The sequence below is a fragment of the Protopterus annectens genome, chromosome 3.part1 (genome assembly GCF_019279795.1).
Source record: "Protopterus annectens isolate FY-2018-M chromosome 3.part1, PAN1.0, whole genome shotgun sequence".
Classification (NCBI taxonomy): Eukaryota; Metazoa; Chordata; order Ceratodontiformes; family Protopteridae; genus Protopterus; species Protopterus annectens.
The window spans coordinates 257,748,280-257,772,724 of NC_056732.1; the positions used below are offsets into that span (position 1 = coordinate 257,748,280).

General features: G+C 38.2%; 1 protein-coding gene across 1 annotated transcript in view; it reads left to right on the forward strand.

Moving 5' to 3' along the window:
- The window catches only part of MINDY4 (MINDY lysine 48 deubiquitinase 4), a 1,921,738-nt gene extending 1,899,343 nt beyond the window's left edge, over positions 1–22,395 (forward strand). Inside the window, exon 18 of the mRNA XM_044066745.1 lies at positions 22,002–22,395. Within this exon, the coding sequence (XP_043922680.1) occupies positions 22,002–22,050 (49 nt within the window). The 3' untranslated portion in view covers positions 22,051–22,395. The remainder of the gene's footprint in view (positions 1–22,001) is intronic.
- The last annotated feature ends 2,050 nt before the right edge of the window (positions 22,396–24,445 follow it).

Consider the following 24,445-nt stretch of genomic DNA (forward strand, 5'->3'; position numbering starts at 1 on the left):
GATACCCACAAGTGAGGAGTCATTGAGGGATGCTTTTCTTTACAGTTGGGCCCCACCGTCTCCTTTATGCCTTTCCCCAGACTCCATTAATCCCAAAATTTCTGTAGAAAGCAGCCAGGTTGAAGAGCAAAGTAATCCTCATTGCACCTTGGTCTTGCAGATTTGGTTCCCCTTCCTCTGACCTTACTTACGTCAGTAACCGTGGATTCTGGATCCAACTCCAGATCTCCTGTCTTACCCAATGGGCATGATTCACCCAGACCTACCCAATCTCTGGCTGACAGCCTGGCTTCTCCAATTCCTTTAATAACCAGACAGCCTATGCTCTCCTCTCCAGTCCGACACATACTCCTGTCTTCTCATAAACCATATACAAGTAAATTATATTCAAGCAAATGGAAAAGACTTATTCACTGGGCATTACAAAATAACATTGATCCCTTCTCTGCTCTGATTCATGATATATTGAGTTTTTAGCCCAACTTTTCAACGAAGTGTCGTCTTCTTCAACTATCAAAGTCTGGCTGACAGCAATATCCAGTTTTCACACTGGTTTCCAAGGTTCCTCAGTTGCTTCACATAAATACTGCAAAGCATTTCTAAACGGAACTCTCCTTTTAAAGCCCCCTTATAAAGACCCTACTCCCCCTTGGGACCTAAATGTAGTGCTGCAGGCCATTATACAGTCCCTTTTCGAACCAGCAGCTAAGTGTGACCTCAGATTCCTTTCTTGGATCACTGTTTTCTTGGTAGTCATAACTTCTGCAAGAAGAATTTCAGAAATTCAAGTTTTATCTTGCAAACCACCATGTTTTATTTTTCACAAAGACGGAGTATCTATACATACTAATCTATCCTTTTTACCAAATATGGTATCAGAGAGAAATTTCAATCAGTCCATCAATTTACCAGTATTTTTTCCAAAATTTGAGAACAGATGTGAATACATGTTACAGTTATTAGATGTTCACAAACAATTGCATTTTTATCTTCATAGAACCAAAGGTTTCAGGAAATCTGACCAGTTATTTGTTTCTTTCTCAGATGTTAAATTGTGTAAACCAGTCACCAAAGTAACCTTTTTCAGATAGCTTACCAGTTATATTACTTTCATTTATGATCATTTGGGCATGGCCTTGCCAAAATCATTGTGAGCTCACTCTACTAGAGTAACAGCAACCTCATCTGTTTTTCAATCTAGAGTCTCTATGTATGACTTTTGTGCAGCAGCAGTCTGGGTTACTCCTGATACCTTTGTTACTCATTACAAATTGGTTCTGGTTTCCGGGGAAGAGCATCATTTGGTTCAGTGGTGCTGAGGCACATCCTTCCTTGAATCCACCCAGGATCTAAGGTGGCTGGGGACTCTGTCCCATAGGTTGAGGATGCAATGAAAATTGACATCAGATAAAAAAGTTGTGTACTTACCATAACATTCCACCTGTGTTGTCTGTTTTCATTCTTCCTCAACTCCCCACCCACCAGCCCCGTACATTTGAACTCCTAGATGAGCGAGTAGTCTTAGGTGGGAGCTTACTTTGTATTGAGCTCTAGGTATAGTTTCTCTGGGTACTTTTAATATTTTCATTTTCTTCTATTAGCAAACAAGATCTGAGGTACTTAGGAAGCGAGCATTATTTATAAGGGAGAAGCTTGAGAGTTTTTTGGTTACTGTGAGCTATAGTAATGGCTAAGTCTGATCTGAGGGATTGGATAAAAACCCATAGGTTAAGGAAGAATGAAAATGGACAACACAAATGGAACATTATGAGGAGTACATAACTTCTTTTTATGGAGATGTTCTGACCATCTCAAATACTCTGTACACTAAGGAGTCTCAAATAATCTTAAAATTACCATGATACGGGGCATAATAAACTAGGGTGGGTGGATACATTGCTATCAGTTTTGTAGAATGGCTGTGGGACCTGGCATTGTGAGTGTCATGGCAGTCTAACTCCTTTGAGACTCTATAACTATGGTAGATGCTCTCACTATGCAGTATCTACACTGATTTGGAATGGCATTTTCAATAGTCAAGCTTTTCTTTGTTTGGCAAGCATGTGGGAGTCTTTCTTCTAGATCTGTTTGCCTTTCCTTGAAATACATTCTGAGTGCTGTTCCTTTTTTACAAGGGTTGAGAACACCTTTATGTAGGATTGCAGTGGATGTGTCCTGTATGCACTTCCTTCCATTTCTCAAGTCCAGAATGTTAGTGAGAGTTATGAAGCAGAAATGTATGGAAGTTGGCACAGAGGATTAAGCCTATGAACTGTTAACAAGCTGCTTCTTGTGGTACAAGTTTTAATCCCCCTCACTTAACCAGACAGTGCTTAGGGGCATTTGGGAAACTGGGCTACCCTCTTGAATGGTGTGGTACATCACAAGCCTTGTTTCTACTTATGAACCTCATTCTTACAAAGTTGACTATGGTTCCCTTGGTTAATAATGTTGGATTGCTTCCTACTGTCTTCAGTTTCCTGTTAGGAGGATCTCTTTTCCCAACAAAACAGGAGTGTTTTCCATCCTGCAAGACTGGAAGTTGAAAATGAATGTTCTACATTGAGTCTTGTAGTTTGTCAGCATTGATGTCAACCTGATCCCTCTTATTTCTACAGATGTGATTACAGTTTTGAATGATACCATAATACTAACTGATCGATATCTTATTTATCGGAATAGAAAGGTATCCTGTTTTTAATGCCAGTATTCTAAAGATTTTTTTTTTTTGCGGGTAAAATTACTGGTAATTTTGAATTACTTGTCTCATCTCTTTCAGCAGTTCCTGTTTTATTTATCATTGAATTTTCCCTGTTTGTCTTTCTTAGAATGTCACCTGTAAGATCCTCCATTGTCTTCGTTATCATGATTAAGCTATCTTAAAGTGCATACTTCACCTGAGATGTCTAAGTAGGAATGTTATACTTGTGATTAAAATTTTGTTTTGGAGTCTGCTGCAAAACATCTCTTTTAACAGCATTGTTTGGGTCCTTTAAAATATCTAACATGCAGGACAGTTTTGCTAACATATAAATATTTGGCTAGTATCTGAATTCCAAGCCTTTGTAGCTTCTGAATGATGTAGAGTGTTTTGTTAAGGACAGAAGTTTTACTTTTCACTAATTCCTCTTGGTTGCAACCCACTGCTACAGTATTTGAGTGAGAATATTTTGGATTCTCACAGGTTTTTGAGTCTTCTATAGTAGGATGTATTGTCAAATAACTTTGATTCTTTTTGTTCAGAATAGTTTGGATGTAATACAGCCTAATAAAGCTGTTATCATTTTGATTTTTAACTTTAAGGCTGTAAGGAAACACATTTCTCTAAAGGTCGCAGCTCATTCCAATAGATTACTACCTCAGCTGCTCTATTAGTAGAATCAGTGCCAGTGGCATTAATGAGACTACATCTTCATCCTCCATTCATACTTTTTTAGGACAATTTTTCTATATTTTCTACCACTACACCTGCCGACCACCAATTCTGTTCCTGTCACTTGGACCTATTCATTACTTTATCTTGGTCTTTCCTCAGTGAGGGTGGGAGCTGGCAAGGATGGCCATGATACAGGCAGCCATAGCAGTGGCTTATGCCCTTACTGGCATCCCTACAATGAAGACATGTTTTTAGTATGCCCCCAGCCCCTTTCTGTGGCAGGAAGCAATCAACTTTATCATGCCATAAGCCTCTATGCCTTCCTCCAGTGAATATATGCTCCTTCCATCTAAGGACTACCACATTTGTGGCTTGATGGCTAAACTCCTGCCTCTGGGCTGACTTTTGTTTCATCACCCCTCCTTTGAGGGACTGTTATTTGCCCTCTAACCCCTAGATTGATTAGATATACCCATCATCCCCATGCTAGCTCTAGCAAATGCTCAAGCTTCTAATTGAATTTTGGTCACCTTGACCATAGTCAGGTCTTTATTCCTCCATGCCAGTGGAGCTGGCTACTTTTTTACCACATTAGATGGTCATTATGGAACTAAAGGGGTGGGGATTTGCTGCTATTTTTTCAACCTTTACATGATCTGCCCAATGGCTCCCTACCTCCACCATATCAGTCATTTCATGTTTTTCATTGGCAGGGTGAGAGTGAGGCTATTTCATTCCCTGAGCAGGGTGAGAATCCTGTGGTCTACTTGTTCCCTGACCTTGGTGAGAGTTCTAGCAACTCATTAATCCCCCCACCAAGAAATGATAAGTGTGAAGAAGCAGATAATCTTACCAGTTATGCATCCCCTAAGCTTAGCCCCTTCCTGTGGTGGCCACTGATTTTACTTACACTGCCACTGCTCTAGGTGAACCCCATGCATGCTTTCTGCCTTACATATAATGCAAGCCACTCTGATCAATTAGCTGTTGTCTGTAGTCCCACAATCCTTCAGCACTATTTTGAGGGTCAGTGGTGCATACTGCTTCCCTCCCTCCAGGATGGGCAAACTGTCATCACTTGCTCATTCTGATAGTTCTCTAATTTAGCCCTTCCAGCACCTGAGATGCTATTCAAATTTGGGTTTTCTAGGCTGTGATCCAGGCTGTATCCCTCTGTGCCACTAGGCCAGAGTTGCTGCCAATGTTTCAAGGTTTTTAATGATGCTTTCCTTCTCTTAGTAAGACTCATTGTTTGGGATCCTCCCCACATGTAATGACTACTGAAAATGCAACAAGGAAAGAAGTACTGCAGTGAAATTGTATGAGAAACTTACCATGTTAGCAGATTGTTGATATCTTTCTTGTGTTTTCCATTGTTTGTCTTTTACTCTTGTGTTGCAGCACAGATATGAGGGACTGCTGCATGGCTCTTGAAGCTACTGACAGCTATGCCTCTCCTGTTTAGGAGCAGGTGGAAATGGAGGATGCTGTTTATTCTCTAGACATTGTGGAGGTCTAGCTGTTGTCAATTTTTGAGAAGCTTGGTAGGCTACTTACTTTTAGATGTTTTCTATTAATTAAATTAATTTCTTGCAAGATGCTTCTAAGATATATCTTTCTTGCTGACCTGCCTGAGATCTATTTATATATCAGTGAGAAGTCACTGGTGTATAGGGAGAGTAATATATGTACACTTACGTTTTTGGTTAATTTGCACTTTGAGTTGCTTTTTGAAATATTTTAACTTTATTTTTCCTGAGTTTGTGTGGTATATTATACCATAAAGCTGGTGCAGTTCTGCAGAAAGATTTATCAGTAGACAATTAAATATGTTTTGCAGTGTGGAAAAATTCTCTCAGGATTTTGTAATGAATAAGTGGTCGTTCTTATTGCAAGTTTTCTTCTGACTTAAAGACAGTAACCTTTATTAAGAAGTTTATAGGTTAAGGAACTGCAAAAGAAAGTAGTCCATGCCCTAACAGGAAGCCATTTAGCTTTGTAAATGTTAGTGCAATGGTACTCATTTGATGATAATTTAATGAGATCATTTTATTTCCATTTTTCTGAAGTAAGGAGATGATTTGGGGGTAACTGTAGAGAAATTGCAGACAGTCATATTCCAGATGTGGATGATAACATGTATGGCAGTGGCATGTCTTTCTATCTTTGTAAGCAAATGGATACTTTTCTAAGAAACAGTTAGCTGGCTGAGAACTTTGTCAGCTGGAAGAACTGTACAAAGTGGGTCAATAATTTCTAACAGGGAGAGTGAGTTAAGCCTATCCAGTATGCCAGACCCCATAATTTTTGATTTTTGTGAATTTTTTGTCAGTCTGTTCCTTGTTAGCCAGTTCTACAGTACATAGGATTCTTGAAGTGCCTTATTTCATTTTTCAAATCTAGATGCTTAGGATTTCCCTCTCTCTTCCCCCCTTGGCTGACCTGGTATGACTCAGTTTGTCTTCTTTCCTAACTGCTCTCAGCTCTCCAGCTTGCTACCCTCCACTAGCAGTTAAGAATCCACCTGGCAACTAAGGACCCATCCCAACTTACCAGCTGTCTCATTACCGTATAAGTTTACCCCTGTGCTCTTCCAGGAAAGGAAGGAAGAAATTGTCTTGTTTCCTAACTGCTCTCAGCTCTCCAGCTTGCCTACCCTCCACTAGGAGTTAAGAATCCAGCTGGCAATTAAGACCTCATCCCAACTTACCAGCTGTCTCATCACCCTATAAGTGGCTGTAAAGCTAATTTGTAGTATGTTTATTCCCTGCGGTTTGTAATTATAAGCTTCTCAGCCTGGACAGCCAGCAGCCGAACCCCCTCTGTATCCTGTAGTTAAAGTACAGCCCCTTGCTTCCTTTATTACTACCTCCCCTAGCTGAACAGATCATCTTATTTAGTCCTAGACCAGCCTTCCCCAGAAAGTACTACTGCTGTAATACATTTCCCTGTCCTCTAGGTGGCACCCTTATCCAGTCCCTATCTTTTGTCTATCCCACTATCCCAGAAAATACTACTTCTACAGTCTGCTGTCTATACCTTGCTGTTATCTTTCTTACATACAACTGTTGTTTTGCTGTAATCACCCACTATCCTCCTCGAAACACTTCCACTCTACTACTTATTCATTCTACATCTACCTACACTTAACTTACCTTTAGCTGTTCACCTTGGCTGTTTCACTCACTTGTCTCTACCTGCTCCGTTCGCCCTACGGGCTCACTACAGCTCCCCTACCCTGCCCCCAATTTCCACCCACCCCCAGTGCTCCTACATTTATTCCTCTAAACCACACCCCATCACATCTGCTCCAATTAAACAGCCCACCTCTTTAGCACTCCCAACCCTCCTTGTTACATCACCTCACCTGTTGATACTACCTTACCTCTCATTTTGTTCCACTTTTTAAACCAATATAATGACTATATTACCCATCCCAATACAAATAAAACTATTACTCTTGGTCTCACTCTTACCTCCTCTAACTATTGCCTATCTGCTAACCTCTTATGAACAACCATTATACCCAAACCTTCTTTTCCCCTCCAAATTCACTTCCACACCACTGCTAGGTATCTCCCAAAACCACATAAACATCACATCTAGACCCTGCTAACTACAAGCCAAATATAGACTGGCCCACATCAAGTATGTCAATCTGAATGCAAGGAAATCACTGTACTACTATTGTAAGCTTCAAAACCCTATAAATAGAATATACCTCCACTCCCTACTAGACGAGAACATTCATCCAATCCCCGACCCAAACAATACTCTTGCCACTGAACAAAACAACCCTAACATCGCTAATACCCAGGCCCCTACTAGACCTTCTAACTCACTCTGTATAGCACATCTCAACATATGTAGCATTAACAACAAAACTGCCCACCTCCACACCTTCCTAGATGTCCACCTATTTGACATCCTATGTTTATCTGAAACATGGCTAAAACCTGCAGTTAAAGACAATGAAGTCACCCCACCTGGTTACAATATCCTGAGACTAGACTGCACAGCCAAAAAGGGAGGGGGATAGCAATCCTTTATAAAGCAGAGCTACAAGTTACCACTGCAAACCGTATATCACCTTTAGACAATAATGCTGAAATCCTCATTTCTAAATTTCAGCTCAGCACATGTAAATTCATATATATCATTTATATCTACCTTCCTCCTGGAAATAACATTAGTACCCTTGAAAATATCCTTAACTGGCTTTCTATTAGTCTCCCAGAAGAAACTATAGTCCTTGGAGACTTTAATATCGACTGGATGTTCTGAAGTACTGCACATCCTACTACCCATATAAACCTATATGGCTTCTCACAAACTATTACCTCCCCAACCAGGATTAATAAACCCAATAACAAAGAAGGTACTTTAGATTGGATTCTTACTAATACTCCTCATCAAACATACAAAGTAGGAACCCTCCCAGATGATTTAAGTGACCATTAACTAACTTATATTATCAGACATAAAACCAACCTAACTTACCCAAATACATTCAGGACAATACAGACCAAAAAATATTTTAACCTTGAACTTTTCCAAACAGAACTCAAGCAGTGTAATTGGTCACCACTAAAATCCCTCCCACTAGATGAAGCTGTACATTACTTTAATTCCACATTCTTAGCCGTCATTGACCACCACACCCCATCAAGCTCTGTTAGAAATAAGACTAAACCTGCCCCATGGCTCTCAAAAGCTACTAGGCAAAAAATCCTTCTTAGAAACAAATCCTGGGCTAAATGGTTTACTACTAAGAATCCTACAGACCATCAAAACTTTAGACAACTTAGAAATAATACAAAAAAAGCTATCCTGTTAGATAAAAGAAACTTTTACTTCCAACTACAGCAAACTTACCAAAATAAACCACAAAAGTTTTGGACTAGCATTAACAAACTAATACACCCAGGTCAGTCTGTCACGCCAAACCCACTAGGCTCTAACCTTGAAAATCCCACACAAACTTCCAACACCTTCAATTCCTTCTTCACAGACTCCATCCAAACTCTTGCTAGTCAACTATCTCCAGGTACCTCAAATCTGCTTACTTCTACTACTAGCTCACTTCCATCATTTCAGTTACAACCAGTTTCTACTTCCTTCATTTGCTCCCTTCTCCAAAAACTAAAACCTACCACCCCCTCAGCTGACCAACTACCAGCAGAATACCAGCAAAAAGGAGCTAAAGCCGTAGCCTATCCCATTTCCATACTGATTAACAGAACCATAAGTGAAAGAACCATCCCAGCTATCTGGAAAATCTCTCACATTATCCCCCTACATAAAGGTGGGAACTCTAACAACATTTCAAACTATCGTCCTATAGCTTTACTTTCTCCACTGGCAAAAATAATGGAAAAATGCATTCATAAGCAACTACTTCACCACCTAATCCAAAATTAATTACTTGCCAACTGTCAACACGGATTTAGACCATTCCACAGTACTACCACTGCCTTGCTATCCTTTACAGACTGCAGTAACAAAAAACGTAACAACAGTATTCTTTCCTCTGCAGTCTTTATTGATTTATCTAAAGCTTTCGATATGGTTAATCACCAGCTAGTTTTAAATATACTCAAATCCCTTTCACTTGAACCCCTAGCCATAAAATGGTTTGAATTTTATTTAGACAATAGACAGCAGGCTGTGCTATGGGATAATAATCTATCTACCTACCTCCCCATTTCCCTCGGTGTTCCTGAGGGCTCCATATTAGGCCCACCCCTATTTTCCATTTTTTATTAACGACCTACACTTAGCAATTCCTCAAGCCACATGTATTCAATATGCAGACGACTCCCCAATAATTTGTTCAGGCACTTCTTCATCTAAACTACAGTTCCTTACCCAAAAAGCATTCAGTACAGTAGAGCAATGGTTTTTAAACCACTGCCTCCTCCTAAACCCCCAAAAAACTAAACTTTTACTTTTTACTCCAGCTCAGAAGTCCACCCCAGCATATTTCACACTCGTATCTAATAATGGCACTCTCATATCTCCTGACCCAACCACCAAACTCTTAGGAATAACAATAGATAGCAACCTTAACTTTGATACTCAAATTAACAACACAATAAAAACAGTCAACAAGAAATTGGGGTCCCTCTATAGAATCAAATCCTTCCTTACACCATTAGCCAGGACTGCTATAGCCCGTACTCACTTAATCTCCACTCTCCTCTATGCTTCACCTATATACACTAATCTCTCAAAAAACAACCTCAACAAATTGGCAATCTCCTATAATAATATTGCTTGATTTGCCATTAGCTCTCCTTTTAGAACTCATCATTGTCTTAATCTAAAGCAGCTTGGATGGCTAGAGTTTCAAATTCAGCTTCAATTTCACCAGCTTGCGATTGTCCATAAGACCCTGTATCAACTCTCCAATACTTTCTAGCCTCATTACCCCTTACAACAATCTTAAAAATTTAGGCTCCTCAAATAAACTACTTATTTGTGCAAGCATTTCCAACAACTTTGCAGGAGGCTCTCTGTTTTCTAATACTGTTGGAAGGCACTGGAACCTACTACCCACTGTACTCTTATCTCTGTCCTCAATAACACTTTTTAAATAGAAACTAAAACTATATCATAGAACACATTGGTTATGCCCCTGTACTAACCCTTTTTCTTTATACTAATGAATTCTCTTCACCTTTTACTCTTCTGAACTAACTACAAATCTATCCTTAAAGAACAAAAGAGACCATGATATTGCAATTTAAATCTATGTATATATGTATATAGTAACATCTTTTATGTACATTACTTTACTGTTTGTGTTATGTTCAGTACGAGTATTGTATTTTTATTAACAACAGCTGTGTTAAGCGTGGACTGTTGCAACATTCTGTATTGTATTGTGTGTGTTGGAGCTTTTCTCCCCGGGCCGCTACTGAAAATGGACATGTATCCAGTTAGACTAGCCCGGTCAAAAAATGTAAAATAAATAAATAATAAATAAATGTAGGGCTTGTGAAGAACTGCGGGCACAATAATCACTGTACCACCTGTATACAAAATGCAGTTGAGTTGTGTAAGTTTCCAGGTTAGGTTGTTTATATGACAGGAGATTAATAATGGGTCCAGCACTAACCCTTGAGCAATCCCATTTGTAAGGTAACTACTGTGTGTGTGACTGTTATCTACTACTGTGATTGATTGGTGGGATAGGTGGTAGCTGTGCTATTGTACCACCTCATGCAAAATGTTTAAATTAGATAGTTTTTGAAGCAGAAGTGAGTGATCCACTTTTTGAATACTCTTTTGAGGTTGATAGAGATAGCCTTTTGTTAGTAAACTGTGGTCAACGTTTGCTAGTATTTGCTTTGTAAGTGAATGTATTGTTGTCATTGTGTTGTATGTTGGCCAGGAACCATTTTGTTTGCCATTTAGTATATCATACGTTTGTAACGCAGAATTTGCCCATAAGCTATTCTTTCCAGTAATTTTGCAAGAAGGCAGATACTGGCTATAAGTCTACAGTCATTAGCCAGTGAAGGTTTACTGACTTCTGATAATGGTCCGATAACTGCATGTTTAAAAGTATAAGAGTATATTTGTTATAAAACTCAGGTTACATTTGTTTGTGTGGGTGTGCCAAAGATTTGGCAACAGTACTACTGCCTAGTTGAAGAACATTAAAAGTAAAGTTTATAGCAAGAAGGATTGTTGTTTTAAAACAAATGTTTTTGAGTAGCTGTTTGACTGCTTTCCTGTTAATGGTATTAAAAAAAGAAAGGATGAACTGACAATAACTTGTGCAGCAGGGTATTTGGGTTAAGATTAGGCATATCAGTGAAAATGTGATTTGTTAGAAGGGTAACAGTTTGGCTCAGGCTCTTTAATAATAGTGCAGGATGCTGTGTTTTAGGTGTTTGGCACTGTGTAGTGAATACTCATGAATGTGATACAGACAGGTAAGCCATTCCATCATTTCCTGTGTCTTCCATATTAAATCGAGATACAGTGGTGGTGCAGCAGTAGCGTTGTTGACTCACAGCAAGAGGTTCTCCCATTCGATTCTCGCCTTGGGTTTGGGAGTGCCTTCTGTGTGGAGTCTGCATGTCCTCCCTGTGGTCGAGTGGACGTTCAAAAGACATGCGTTGAATGGGTGTGCCTTCATTGAAGGTTGGGCATCGGGCTGGCAACTCAACACCATAAAAAAAAAACAACTGCCAATCATTAGCGGACCGGAGTTCCACTGTGGCAATCCCTAACCGGGAAAAGCCGAAAGACAAACAAACAAACAGTGGATATAAACACCCAAATACAAGTAATTTTTAGATGAACTAACTACACAAGTAATCTGTTTTTACTGGGGCTGTGTACTGTTATGTTTGTGCTTTGCTGTACAAATCACACCCAAGAGTTAAGCTGAATAAATTTCAAAACATGAGAAGAAGGCCAAGGAGTATTTACAGGGAACTCTGCAAAGTTGTTGCAAAAGAACTCTGCAAAGCGGTCTGCCAAACATGCTACACCAAGCAAGATTCTAACCTCTAGAAGGCAGGTTCTTTTTATAGAAGTGCAATAAAGGACCCAACATGTAAACAAGTAAAGAAGTTGTGAATAAACCAAAAGAAAAAAGAATATAAATCAGACCTTAAGCACAGAAAGCTGAGGGTGAGCTGCATTTGCAAAGTGAAAATGCTGTGCTTAACGTGATGTATCCATTTCTTGTAGTGTACAGTGTGAAAATACTATGTCCTTTACAGTCTGTTCTTTTGATCGGGCTTCTGGATCTTTGAGTTGCTTGTCAGATCAATCTGGCAAAGCTATTGTTTCACCCTCTAGCTCCTCAAACCTTTCCCTTCCTCAATGCACCTGTCCTTATTTTTCTAACTTCCCTCTTAATTAAAAACGCTAATTAAAATGAAATAATGAATTAAATTTAATAATTAAAGGATTAAGTAATTAATCTTTTTAATCTTAAGTGCTCATTCTGCCTTACATTAATGGGTAAATATTTTAGCTTAAGTGGCTATACTTGTTTTATCTGTTTCAACATTTTTTCATTGAAGTTCATTTTGTTTCATTTCCTTTGTTAATTTTAAGTGCTCCACGTTTTCATGGCCAGCTACCCTAGCTCCCCAACCTTTTCTGGGGAAGTAGTGTGGACAAGATTTTTATTTATTACATTACAGACTTAGTACCTATTTTATTTTTCATCATTTCGCTTATAGCTAGGTAGTCCTGTTAGTATGTGTGTGTGCTTGTCGTATTGGGTAATGGTTTTTCCTGCTAAGATGGACAATAAAAGGGAAGGGTTTTCAAAAGTGCTTCAGATATGAGCACGAGATCCCCCATCCCCCAGGATGAACACAATTTGTGCATCTACTATCTGGGTTGAACCACTTATTTGCTGACTGCCGGGTGTGTAAGTCATTCAGACAAAGGACTTTGTCTGATAGGCATAATAAGTTGGTTTTGAAGGGTCTTCTTCCTTCTGTTCCTGAGGGTGAACAGACCAAGATGGCAGTGGACAAAACTAAGTCCCATAAGAAAAGAGAGTGAGAGAGTAAACAAAGAAAAGAATGATAAAGAAAAAGGAAAAAGACTACTTGAGGAAAATGAAAGAAGACAACAAAAACATTAAAGGTTCTTTCACTCTCCTCATTGAATCCTGAGATGACTCCACACTTAGCTCTGATTCTGGGTGAACCACTCACAGCTTCACCAGCTAGATCTCCTTCAGAATAGATCTTTTTCCTCACCCTCCTTCAGTATGCCCCATCAGGTCATTGAGATCCTTTAAGAGTGTGTCAGATTTACAGCTGGACCTCAAGATGAGGGCTTTTTGAAGGACACATATATATATGCTCAGCTCTACTGGTGGGAGGAGCATGCCATCTTTTCTCAATATCTGCTTCAAATCAAGCCTCCCCCTCAGGGTGGTCATACCCAGAGCCAGAGGTCAGGCTGGAGCCTGTGTCTCTGGCTTCAGCTGCTGGTTTGACCATGGTGCAGGAGTTATTGTCTCTGTCACACTCAGTACCCAAACTCCTGGGTCTGGGAGTAGCTCTGCCATAATGCTTTGTTTAGGTTTTGGTCTCATCCTGAGAGCCCACCATATTGCTCCCAGATTTGAAATACTTGGCCTTCCAGGTCTTGGGGCCAATTCCCTCCTCCAGTCCATCCATGTTGTCAGATGTCTTTTCTTTGACTGGTGCTGCTCCTTCTCAGAGGAGTAGTTTCCAGACCAAAGGCTGCTAATTGGACCAGGCAGATGATGTATCTGTTTTCAAGTCATGGGAATGATGATCCCCTGTTGATTTTGACCAGCTGGCTCCTCGACAAATGGTTCTATCCATAGACAACCCTGTCTAGTGCTTCTGAGCCATCTCTTGCAACCAGCAGCAGTCAGATTTGAGTCTTGATAGTCAGACACCACAGTTTCTTTCTCATTCCTTTAAGGACTGAGATAACCCCCAGTCTGAGGCACAAAGAAAGAGGACTTGCAAGAGAAAGCATCTGGATTCCCAAGAGAAATCTTTCACCACTGAGTAAAACTCAGATGACAGAGAAGGCTTCCCTCAGAGTCCTTCTGAGGATGTTGCATATGGTAAGGTTTTGGAGCTTATGCACCAAAAAGGTAACTGCCCCTTTCCTCCTTGAAGAATTGGTTTTATTTGAGAATTATTGCTCCGGCCCGTCTACATCATGGGTGCTTCCTCTGGCTGACCACTTAATTGATCTGGCTATGAGGAGCTCATCATAAGACCCTAATTCCTGTGAGGCATCCCTAGGAAGCCTGATAACATTTTAATGATACCCAATGACAAGCAGCAGTAGGCGAAGGATCACTTGGTGGGTTCTATCATCATATCTTCCACTATAAAGAAGAAACTGACCAAAGAAATGGCCTCTGTTCATCCACCAGACAGCCCTGGACAATGGACAGAATATGGAAGCAGGCTCCAGAGACACCTAGCTAAGTGAGGACTGGAAACTCTGAAGAAGTCCCCAACACCGGATTCTAGTAAGCAACTGGAGACAACCTTGAATACAACATTTAATGTAGCCAACCTCTTCATCTAGCTCATGCACAATGCATTGAAACAGCCAGGCAAGAGGAGTTCCGAGTTCACACCAATAACACCCACAGTCCAGTAGTCCTTAACGCAGTTTTATTCCTTAAAAACAAACAAAAGCGTTTTCGCTATGGACCCGTAGCTTCATCAGAGGTTAATGCAAACAATTAGTACAATGAAAAAGGAATCCTTTTAACAAGCATAGGCTCTGATTATAGGAAGTGACGAAATTTCAATTAATTACTCTTTCCTCTAACCACCTTTTAACATAAAAAAGATCCAAAAAAACATGTTTGAATTAGTTGCAATACATTAAAATATAACATCAGGCATACAACACTCAAGAAGTTTTTAAAATTCAGTTGATATGTAATAATAGTAACGAAAAATAAATTACTAACGCTCATTATCCTGTTTGTGAAATTATAAAATTATAAAATGAGCAACTTTTTATACTCCTAATGTACCATTTCATTATATGATACTAGTGCATTCATATCCAATCTGTCACTATTAATCATATTTAAAAATATTTAAAAATAAATACACATCTAGACTTAACGTAAATTTAACCAAATTAAATTCTAAAAAATAATATAAGCTCATTTCTCAAAAAAGAGGATAAAAACTACTTGTTTTTTTAAAAAATATATATTCATGTTAAAAAATATTTTTATCCATAAATATTTAGTAACCCATATGTACTGCTTTTAAGTATCACTACCGTAAATAACTGCGTAGTTTTAGTACTGGGGTTATATTACAATTTTCATTTAAACCGGGAGACTTGAAGGCATCTAAAATCAGTTGCCATTCAAGCTCGGTTTTCTAAAATGAGATGTTGGACCACCCCTGATGTCACCCGGGACATGGTCAATTCCCATAAATAGAAACGTATGTCCAGGGTGTGCACAAGTGTGTTTTGCTAATGCGTTTTCTTCTTTGTTTTTTCTAATTGCGTAGGTATGCTCATATATTCTTTCACTGACCTTTCGGTCCGTTTTACCTACATAAAACGCTGTGCAACATTCGCAGAAAGCAATATATACCACTGAAGTGGTTTGACAATTAATTTTGTGATGGATTTTATATTTTTTATTTCTAATACTGAATGAATTGCCAACTTTTATATATTTACAATAGTTGCAAGCTTCACATTTAAATAGTTGCAACTATTGTAAATATATAAAAGTTGGCAATTCATTCAGTATTAGAAATAAAAAATATAAAATCCATCACAAAATTAATTGTCAAACCACTTCAGTGGTATATATTGCTTTCTGCGAATGTTGCACAGCGCTTATAGGTAAAACGGACCAAAGGTCCGTGAAAGAATATATGAGCATACCTACTAATTAGAAAAAACAAAGAAGAAAACGCATTAGCAAAACACACTTGTGCACACCCTGGACATACGTTTCTATTTATGGGAATTGACCATGTCCCGGGTGACATCAGGGGTGGTCCAACATCTCTCATTTTAGAAAACCGGGAGCTTGAATGGCAACTGATTTTAGATGACTTCAAGTCTCCCGGTTTAAATGAAAATTGTAATATAACCCCAGTACTAAAACTACGCAGTTATTTACGGTAGTGATACTTAAAAGCAGTACATATGGGTTACTAAATATTTATGGATAAAAATATTTTTTAACATGAATATATATTTTTTAAAAAAACAAGTAGTTTTTATCCTCTTTTTTGAGAAATGAGCTTATATTATTTTTTAGAATTTAATTTGGTTAAATTTACGTTAAGTCTAGATGTGTATTTATTTTTAAATATTTTTAAATATGATTAATAGTGACAGATTGGATATGAATGCACTAGTATCATATAATGAAATGGTACATTAGGAGTATAAAAAGTTGCTCATTTTATAATTTTATAATTTCACAAACAGGATAATGAGCGTTAGTAATTTATTTTTCGTTACTATTATTACATATCAACTGAATTTTAAAAACTTCTTGAGTGTTGTATGCCTGATGTTATATTTTAATGTATTGCAACTAATTCAAACATGTTTTTTTGGATCTTTTTTATGTTAAAAGGTGGTTAGAGGAAAGAGTAATTAATTGAAATTTCGTCACTTCCTATAATCAGAGCCTATGCTTGTTAAAAGGATTCCTTTTTCATTGTACTAATTGTTTGCATTAACCTCTGATGAAGCTACGGGTCCGTAGCGAAAACGCTTTTGTTTGTTTTTAAGGAATAAAACTGCGTTAAGGACTACTGGACTGTGGGTGTTATTGGTGTGAACTCGGAACTCCTCTTGCCTGGCTGTTTCAATAGTTTGTTGCCTTTTTCATGCACAATGCAGTCGATGGAGCACCATGGGTGGTGTACTTCATCATTTGCATGTGATGCCTCGTTTGGTTACACCTTTACAACTTTGCAGACAGTTTCACATTATCACTAGACGATACACACCATATAATGGTTCCTTGCTGTTTGACCCTACTGTCAAAGAGTGTATATACAGGTGTGAATAAGATAGAAAGACCTTGTCTGCCATGGGGGTGAAATTTGAGAACCCCCTAGAGACCATACAGTTGGAATCAGAAAGTTCCCAAAGCTCTGTATTTCTGGAAGTCCAAGTATCCTCCTTTTGACACTCTCTCACTCTCTGTCTGACAGGGGCAGTCATGATCGCTTATAATGGAAGCAGACCCAGAAATCATAGCGGTCCATAGAATTTGGAATTTCATGGGCCATTTTTGAACCACCAGCAATCTTATCCTTAAAAGCCTATCCAACTTCTGCCCCTCTGGGGGTAGTTGGGGTTTGTATTTCCCTCTATGCCCAAGCATGGCTGGCCATCACACTAGACTCTTGATTAAGAGGGGTTGTATGCAAAGACTCTTCTGCTCCATTTTTAACCCTCTCTCATCAAGGCCAGCATCTAGATGTGCCACTTTGGCAGCATTGTTGGTCCTGAAAGCATTAGGTCTAATGCCTGCTTCCACATGAGGATTCTACAGTGGGTGTTCTGGAATCAGTGGTCCCAGGTGATGGACAGTCTCAGTTTTCCCATTAGTCTGACCAATACCTTCAAAAATCACCTGCATTTTTGAATCTACTCTCCATGTGTCCTCGTGCAGAGATCTTTGATCATTCCTTCTGCAACAGCAGTTATAACAGACACATCCTCTTTATAATGGAGGGTATTGTCAAGGGAGAATTTTCTAATGCTTGGAGCCTTTTCTAGGCCAATCTTTACATCAGCATTTTGGAGATGATGGCAGTCTTCCTAGCATTGCAAGTGCTCCAGGACTTTTTTGATCAGGGTGAGATGTAAGTCCAGACAGACAACATGACTGTGGTCTGGTACATAAACACGCAGGGAAAACCAGGTCCTACCCTCTATAACGTGAAACAGTGAGAGTGTGGCAAAGGACTCACACTCCTTTCTGTTTGCAAAGCAAATTCCCAGGAAGTTCATCTTCCTAGCAGACAGGCTAGGCAGAACAATTCCTATGCTGTACAAGTGGTCTCTCAATCCAGAAGTGGCTCAAACCATTTTCAAAGAATGGGGCACACCATGCTGTGACCTTTTTGCAACTCTGGTCAACTTCAAGTGCAGCACTTACTTTGCCTTGGTTCCCACAGAGAGAGAGCCCCTGAGAGATGCTGTAGTTGAGCAGTGATGATCTGGGTTACTGTATGCCTTTTTTGCCATTTCCCTGATTCTGCAGATCCTGTAGGAAGCCTTATTGTGCAGATCAGTGATCATTCGTATTGCCCCTTCTGGCCAAGACAAATTTGGCTCCCCTGCTAAGGCCTCACCTATGGAAGCTTCCTTGGCTCCTTCCCAGTCTGAATCTCATATCCCATCCTTTTAGGAAACCTCACATGGACCTTCACAGCCTGAAGTTAACTGGTTGGTTTCCCCATTTCCAGCAATGACCATGGATCCTGCCCTTTCTCAGGATGTAGTAAGAATTATTTCCACATCCCAGAAAATGTCAACTAGGAAAGCCTATCTCAGTAAATGGAAATATTTTCTTTTTTGGGCTACTTGTCATCAAAACAACCCTTCAGAAGGATCCATTCCTGGGATGTTGCAGTTTTTGGCATCTCTTTTTGATGCTGGGGATAGTTTTTTTGACCATCAAGGTACAAATAACAGCAATTTCCAACTTCTTGGCTCAACCACATTCATGTTCTTTAGCATCAACTAGGTTATGCATGGCCTTCTTTTGAGGGATTTTTCTCATGAGGTAACTGGTTAGAAAACCTGCTTGTTCATGGGACTGCAGTTTAGTATCAAAAGCCTTAACTCAGCCTTCCTTTTGAAATTTTTTACTTGGGAACTCCTTTTCCTGGTAGAGGTCACTTCTGCAAAAAGAACATCTGAGCCACAAGCCTCATCTTCACTTAGACATTACCTTGTCTTCCATAAGGACATTACAATGTCTTTCATAAGGACAGAATTTTCCTCAGGGCAAATCCTTCCTTTATTCTCAAGGTGGCCTCTCACTCAAACCTGAATTGGTCACTCTACCTTTTTTCTTTCCCAACTATTCCAGTAAAAGTGAGTACTCCTTTTACACTTTAAATGTTCCCAGGTAGCTAAGGTTTTACTTGCAGTGTACCAAAAGACATAGTAAACACTCATTTCCTTTGCTACAACTAGGTTAGGCAGGAAAGTTTTTAAGCTAACCCAATCCAGATGGCTATGAAATTACATTACTTTTGTGTATCCGATCCAGAACATGTTGTTGCCAGCTAAATTTAACGCTGCCTCTACTGCATTGTTTAGAAATTCTTCCATTAACGATATCTCTATGGCTGTGACTTGGTCCAGTTTATACACTTTTTCAGAGCGCTACAGGATGATTTGATATCTAGGTCTAGAGCTTAGTTTGGAGTTTCAATCCTCAGATTGCTTTTGTCATGATACCACCCAGGATTTCCAGCAACTTGGAATTCTGACCGAGCAGTTTGATCAAATGGATGGAATGTAAAGAATATGGAAGTTGTGTACTTACCATAACAATGAATCCTGTCATTCCTGTCTACCCGATACAAAGAACCCTCCCACCATTCCCTGTCCCCCATGATGGAGGATACCAAGAAGGCATATTTTCTGTCCCAGGACAGTAGTCGGCAAACTCGATCCAAGGAAAGTCAGCAGAAAAGGGGCAGGTGTATTGTGAGAGGAAAAGGTCTGAGGAGCTTGAGGTTAGAGAACTAGCTTTGCCTATTTGGATCTGACCAGGGTCTTAAAGACCCAGTAGTCATATTCTAAAAACAGGAATGAAAAGATCCATCATTACGGTAAGTACATTACTTCTATTTTCGTCAAGTGAACGTGATTGTTTTGGAATTTTTAATTATAGTTACATAATTTTGAGTAAAGAGTATTTTGATATTTTTTAAATAGGATTTACATTTGCTACCTCAACGGGCTTGCATTTAGTTGATACTGCAACAGAACTTATTTACTAAAAATTTAAATTTTAAGTTATTTAATGATGATGATAATTACTGTGCTAGAGTTAGATGATCAAGTACTTTTAACTCACCCATATTACCCACTATAGTGACATATGAAAAATGTGTGAGAAACACATTAGGAATATTAGTAAAAAAAATAACTCAAAACGGGCAATATTATAATATGACAAAGGAAAAGAAAGGTTTCATTGATAATGTAGTTAACAGTAAATTGGTCTGGGTTATGAAACCTGATAAGGGCCTAGGATAGTTCTAATGAATTCCATTGATTGTAGTGCTGAGATGTATCAATATTGGAATAATGTTTATTTTGAACTAAAAAGGCTAATGTGGCTTACAGGAAAATAAATATTTGGTTGTACCATATTATGATGGAAAAGGAGGTAATAGCATTTACAGTGATTTTTTAATAATTAAAAAAATAATAATTTTTTTTTTATTTTTGGTATACCAAAAGTCCATAATGATGTAATAGATCCACAATTAAGGCATTTGTTGCTTCTGGTGAGTCCAGACTGAACCCTTTGCTAAATTGGGTGATAAAACTTATTTTTTTTTAATGATAAGAGACTTTTCCTTAAAGATTCATGGCACTGTTTGAGTAAATTGTCCAAGATTCTTTTTGATGAAAACATTATTTTTGTGAAAATGGATGCTAATGTTTTTTTGTCATACCCCATTTGTAGGGTTTAGATTGGTTTTGAGAGGCATTATGTACGGGTAGTGATTTTAACAACGAGATATCAATTTTATTGTAGAATTAATGGAAATGGTCTTAACTAACAAATTTGTTTATTTTGAGGGAGACTGTTATAAACAAAAGTGAGGTGTAGTGGTGGGAAAAGTAGCTGCCCCCATATTTGCAAATATAATATTGTGGTTATTGGGAAACCAATTATATTTTAAAGCATAAGTTTTATGAATTTATAACATCCTGTTTTGGGTTCTTGGATGATATCTTAATTTTGCGGAAAGGGAAAATAGAAAAGTTACAAGAATTCATTGATTATATTAATCATACAGTGGACTTTTTAAATTTTTGCAGGGAAATTGAGAGTCATTGTTAAAGAGTAAAGAGATACTTTGGCAGATTAAGTTGAATGCCCCACAATATCCTGGCATCCGTGATACATTATGCATTAGTAGTATATTGGTGCTAATGTCAGATTAAATGTATTTTTCTCTATCTTTAAATGTGTAAGCCTGATATTATATTAACAAGATGTTAGTGAGCACTGAATTTGAGTGATCCATTGCCTTAATGGATTTGTTGGGGTAGTTTTAAATAAGAGTTTTTTGAGTTAATATGTTGTTCTGAAGCAGTTCATAATTAAATGAACAAAAGTACTTAACCATTTATTTTTAAAGGTGTATTAAAGTTTTGCAACTTGCCATTCATCATTGTTTCATTTATTGTTACAAGTTTACACTGGTGTGGGATTTACTGGTGAGGTGTTGTGAGGCATTTGTCACTTATTTTTCCTTGTGTTGTGAAAAAGGAGTTTTGCTCTGGTGTCTCGTTATAACAGTGAGTCTCTGGTAGAGTCTAGGGGTTTGACGGGAGGCATTTCTCTTGTATGAGTGAGTGACAGCCTTTGATTCAGCTTATTGCACACCTACCCCCGGGGCATTTGGCAAAGTATGCATTTTTTTTTGTTATGTTAGGGTAATGATGCAAGAGGATTTCATAAATATGTTCCTCTGATGTTGCAGACAAAATCCCCCAAAACAGCTTCACAATTTTCCAATCAGTCTTGTTTTAAAACTGCACTGTGGCTGATATCCAGTTGCTGTTTCTTGAATAATCTTCAGCTAATGGGAAGTTTATAAAAAATGAGTAACCACCCAGTGGATACATAAAATTACCTTGAAATGACTTAGTTCTTCCTATTTTATATTCCTGAAATATATTGTGGATTTAAAGTTGCCATGAAAGAGTTAGGATTTACATGCTGAATTTAAAGTCCTCATCAGATTTCTTAAATGTATAATTATCCTTGGCAAATATTATGTTTATGTGGCATTATAAAGTATTTTTTCTAATGCTGATCATTTTTTATTGTATGATCTAAAGAAACTGACTTGATTTTTTTATTCAATTTTAGGTGGAAAGGAGCAGCTATTGACTGGAATGGAACAGAACCAATACTTTAACTTAAATGACTTTTTCCAGTGAGATGTTTTCAACTTTGTTACCTGTTGGCACAATCTATAAGAACTGTATAGGCTCAACGCTTGTTGCCTGGGATACTTGATGTTCTACAGTTAGATCATTCATCGTTGCATCACCACACCATCACAGAAAAGCCTGGAACATAATATTTTATAATTAAGTTGGATTTAGTGCCTGTATATATTTTCAACTGTGTTTTATGTCGTACGTGTAATTATCATGGGTTTTGATCCATAGGGTTTGTTTGCAAAATTTTAAACTGTGTTTTTAATGTCTGTGACTTGCATATTCAAGGGTATGATCATTCAGTGTCCTTCTCTCTCTCTCTCTCTATATATATATATATATATATATATGTGTGTGTGTGTGTGTATATATACATATATATATATATATATATATATATATATATATATATATATGGGGAGAGAAAGAGTTTTATTTTTTAAGGGTCATATTGTACAGAGTTTGTCCCTATGCAATGGTGTTATGTAGCAGCAAGAAGAAAATCTCAAGTGCCATTAATTATCCAGCACCAACTGTGCTAGGGTCTCAGTGCACATATTCTATAAATCTGAGAAAAGTGATACCCCAGGATTCTATAATGCCTACACTAAGTGTACACTCTTCTGAGTGAACAGACATAACTTACACCTTCTTCCTCCTAATTTTAGTTTTCCTACTGATATTCTTGCAGCTTTAAATATTGACAGGGATTCATAAATGTTACCACAAAGGGGAGACTACATGTACACTTAGTGTAACCCTTCTGAGTGACTAGAAAGCGCAAAAAATGTGATAAGAATGTTCATGAATACATATCATGTACACTTAGTGTATACTTTGTTGAATTTAGCCCGCAATCATTTATGCGTAGCACTTTGATGGGGTACTTCATGTGAGAGTTAAGAACAAAAAGATATTCTAACCCCGTGAAAAATTTTTTATAGCAGAACATTTATGCAAATTATGGTTTGCATTGTATGTATGCAATACATTTAATTTACTGTAAAATATTAAAAATATGTTTTATTGCTGTAACTGAACTGTTGCTGCTACTTATGTCACTAGTACCTTTTCTTTTTTAATGTATTTTTATATCTTTCCCAGGACTAGCATCAATATATATTGGTAACCATTTGAAATGTTGGGACCCAGTATAATAAGTCTCAGACTACAGAAACTGAATGGCCAAAAAATGGACTTATATATCCAAAGTTCAAGATGACTGTTTCATGGAATACTCCCTTTTCTCAGAGGAGTGGCAATCTGTGAGTTGGTGTATCTGAGGTTTTTTTTTGGGGGGGGGGGTGTTATGAGCTTGCCCTCTACATGGTGGGGTGAGGACAGGCTTTCCCCTTGCAAAAATGAATTTTAAAGAAGAAACGTGATGTCCAAGATTTACTGTTCTCCTAGGTTTTCTGTTTTTGTGGGGGAGGGGGTCTGTTAGCAGTCTGTGTTACGAGTGCCAACATTTCAATAGGGAGCCATAAATATTACTTCATATTGCTGGATTTAAATTTGTAAGAAAGAATTCTTGTTAGATGCAAATGTGTATATTGCTAGGTATGTAAAATATTTGTGTGGGTGAGTTTTGTGTTTAGATACACACACACACACACACACACACACACTGGGCATTGTGTACTGTAACATACATCAACTGTGGCGATAAAGAGGCTAAATACTTCTGACTTTGACAATTGCAAAAAGTTATTACTGCCCTGCCAAACTTTAAAAAAAAATACACTACAAATCTAAATTGCACCAATATATACTAACTGCTACAGTACCTATGCATAATCAATATAGTACACCATTACCAGAGGTAGCTATGAAAAATTCCAATTTCAAAACCAAATTCAGGTATAGCAAAGCACATAATCTAAGATGACAGTAATTTCTCAGTAACTATAAGCAGACAAATATTTCATTAACACATATACAGTATAGTAAGACTTGCGAAAATACTTTTCAGTCAATCATAAGAGTAAAATATATAGTTGATGCTGGGGGGAAGCTCTCCAAGTCTTGCACTTTACAAAAATCCTAAAGATGCTGCATGCTTTGGCCTTAAGATTAGGGCAATAGTAGTATGCAAGAGCAATATATGGCCTAAAGGAATTAGGCACCTATAGAATAGAAGGGCAAGACCATAATCTTCTAGAGATTTTTAGGCAGTTTCTAATCTTAGCTATTCTGGACAGAGCAAGAGCAGATAAGCAGTCAAGGGCAGCAGTGTCATGTGCTTGGGTTAGTAACCCTGAGCACATGAACAGAAGAAGAGGCAGAATAGATCGGGAAGGAGATTATGCTACAAGAGGTAGAAGCAGCTCCTGAAAAGCAGGCAAGTAGTAAGCCACCAGAGTCTGTTGG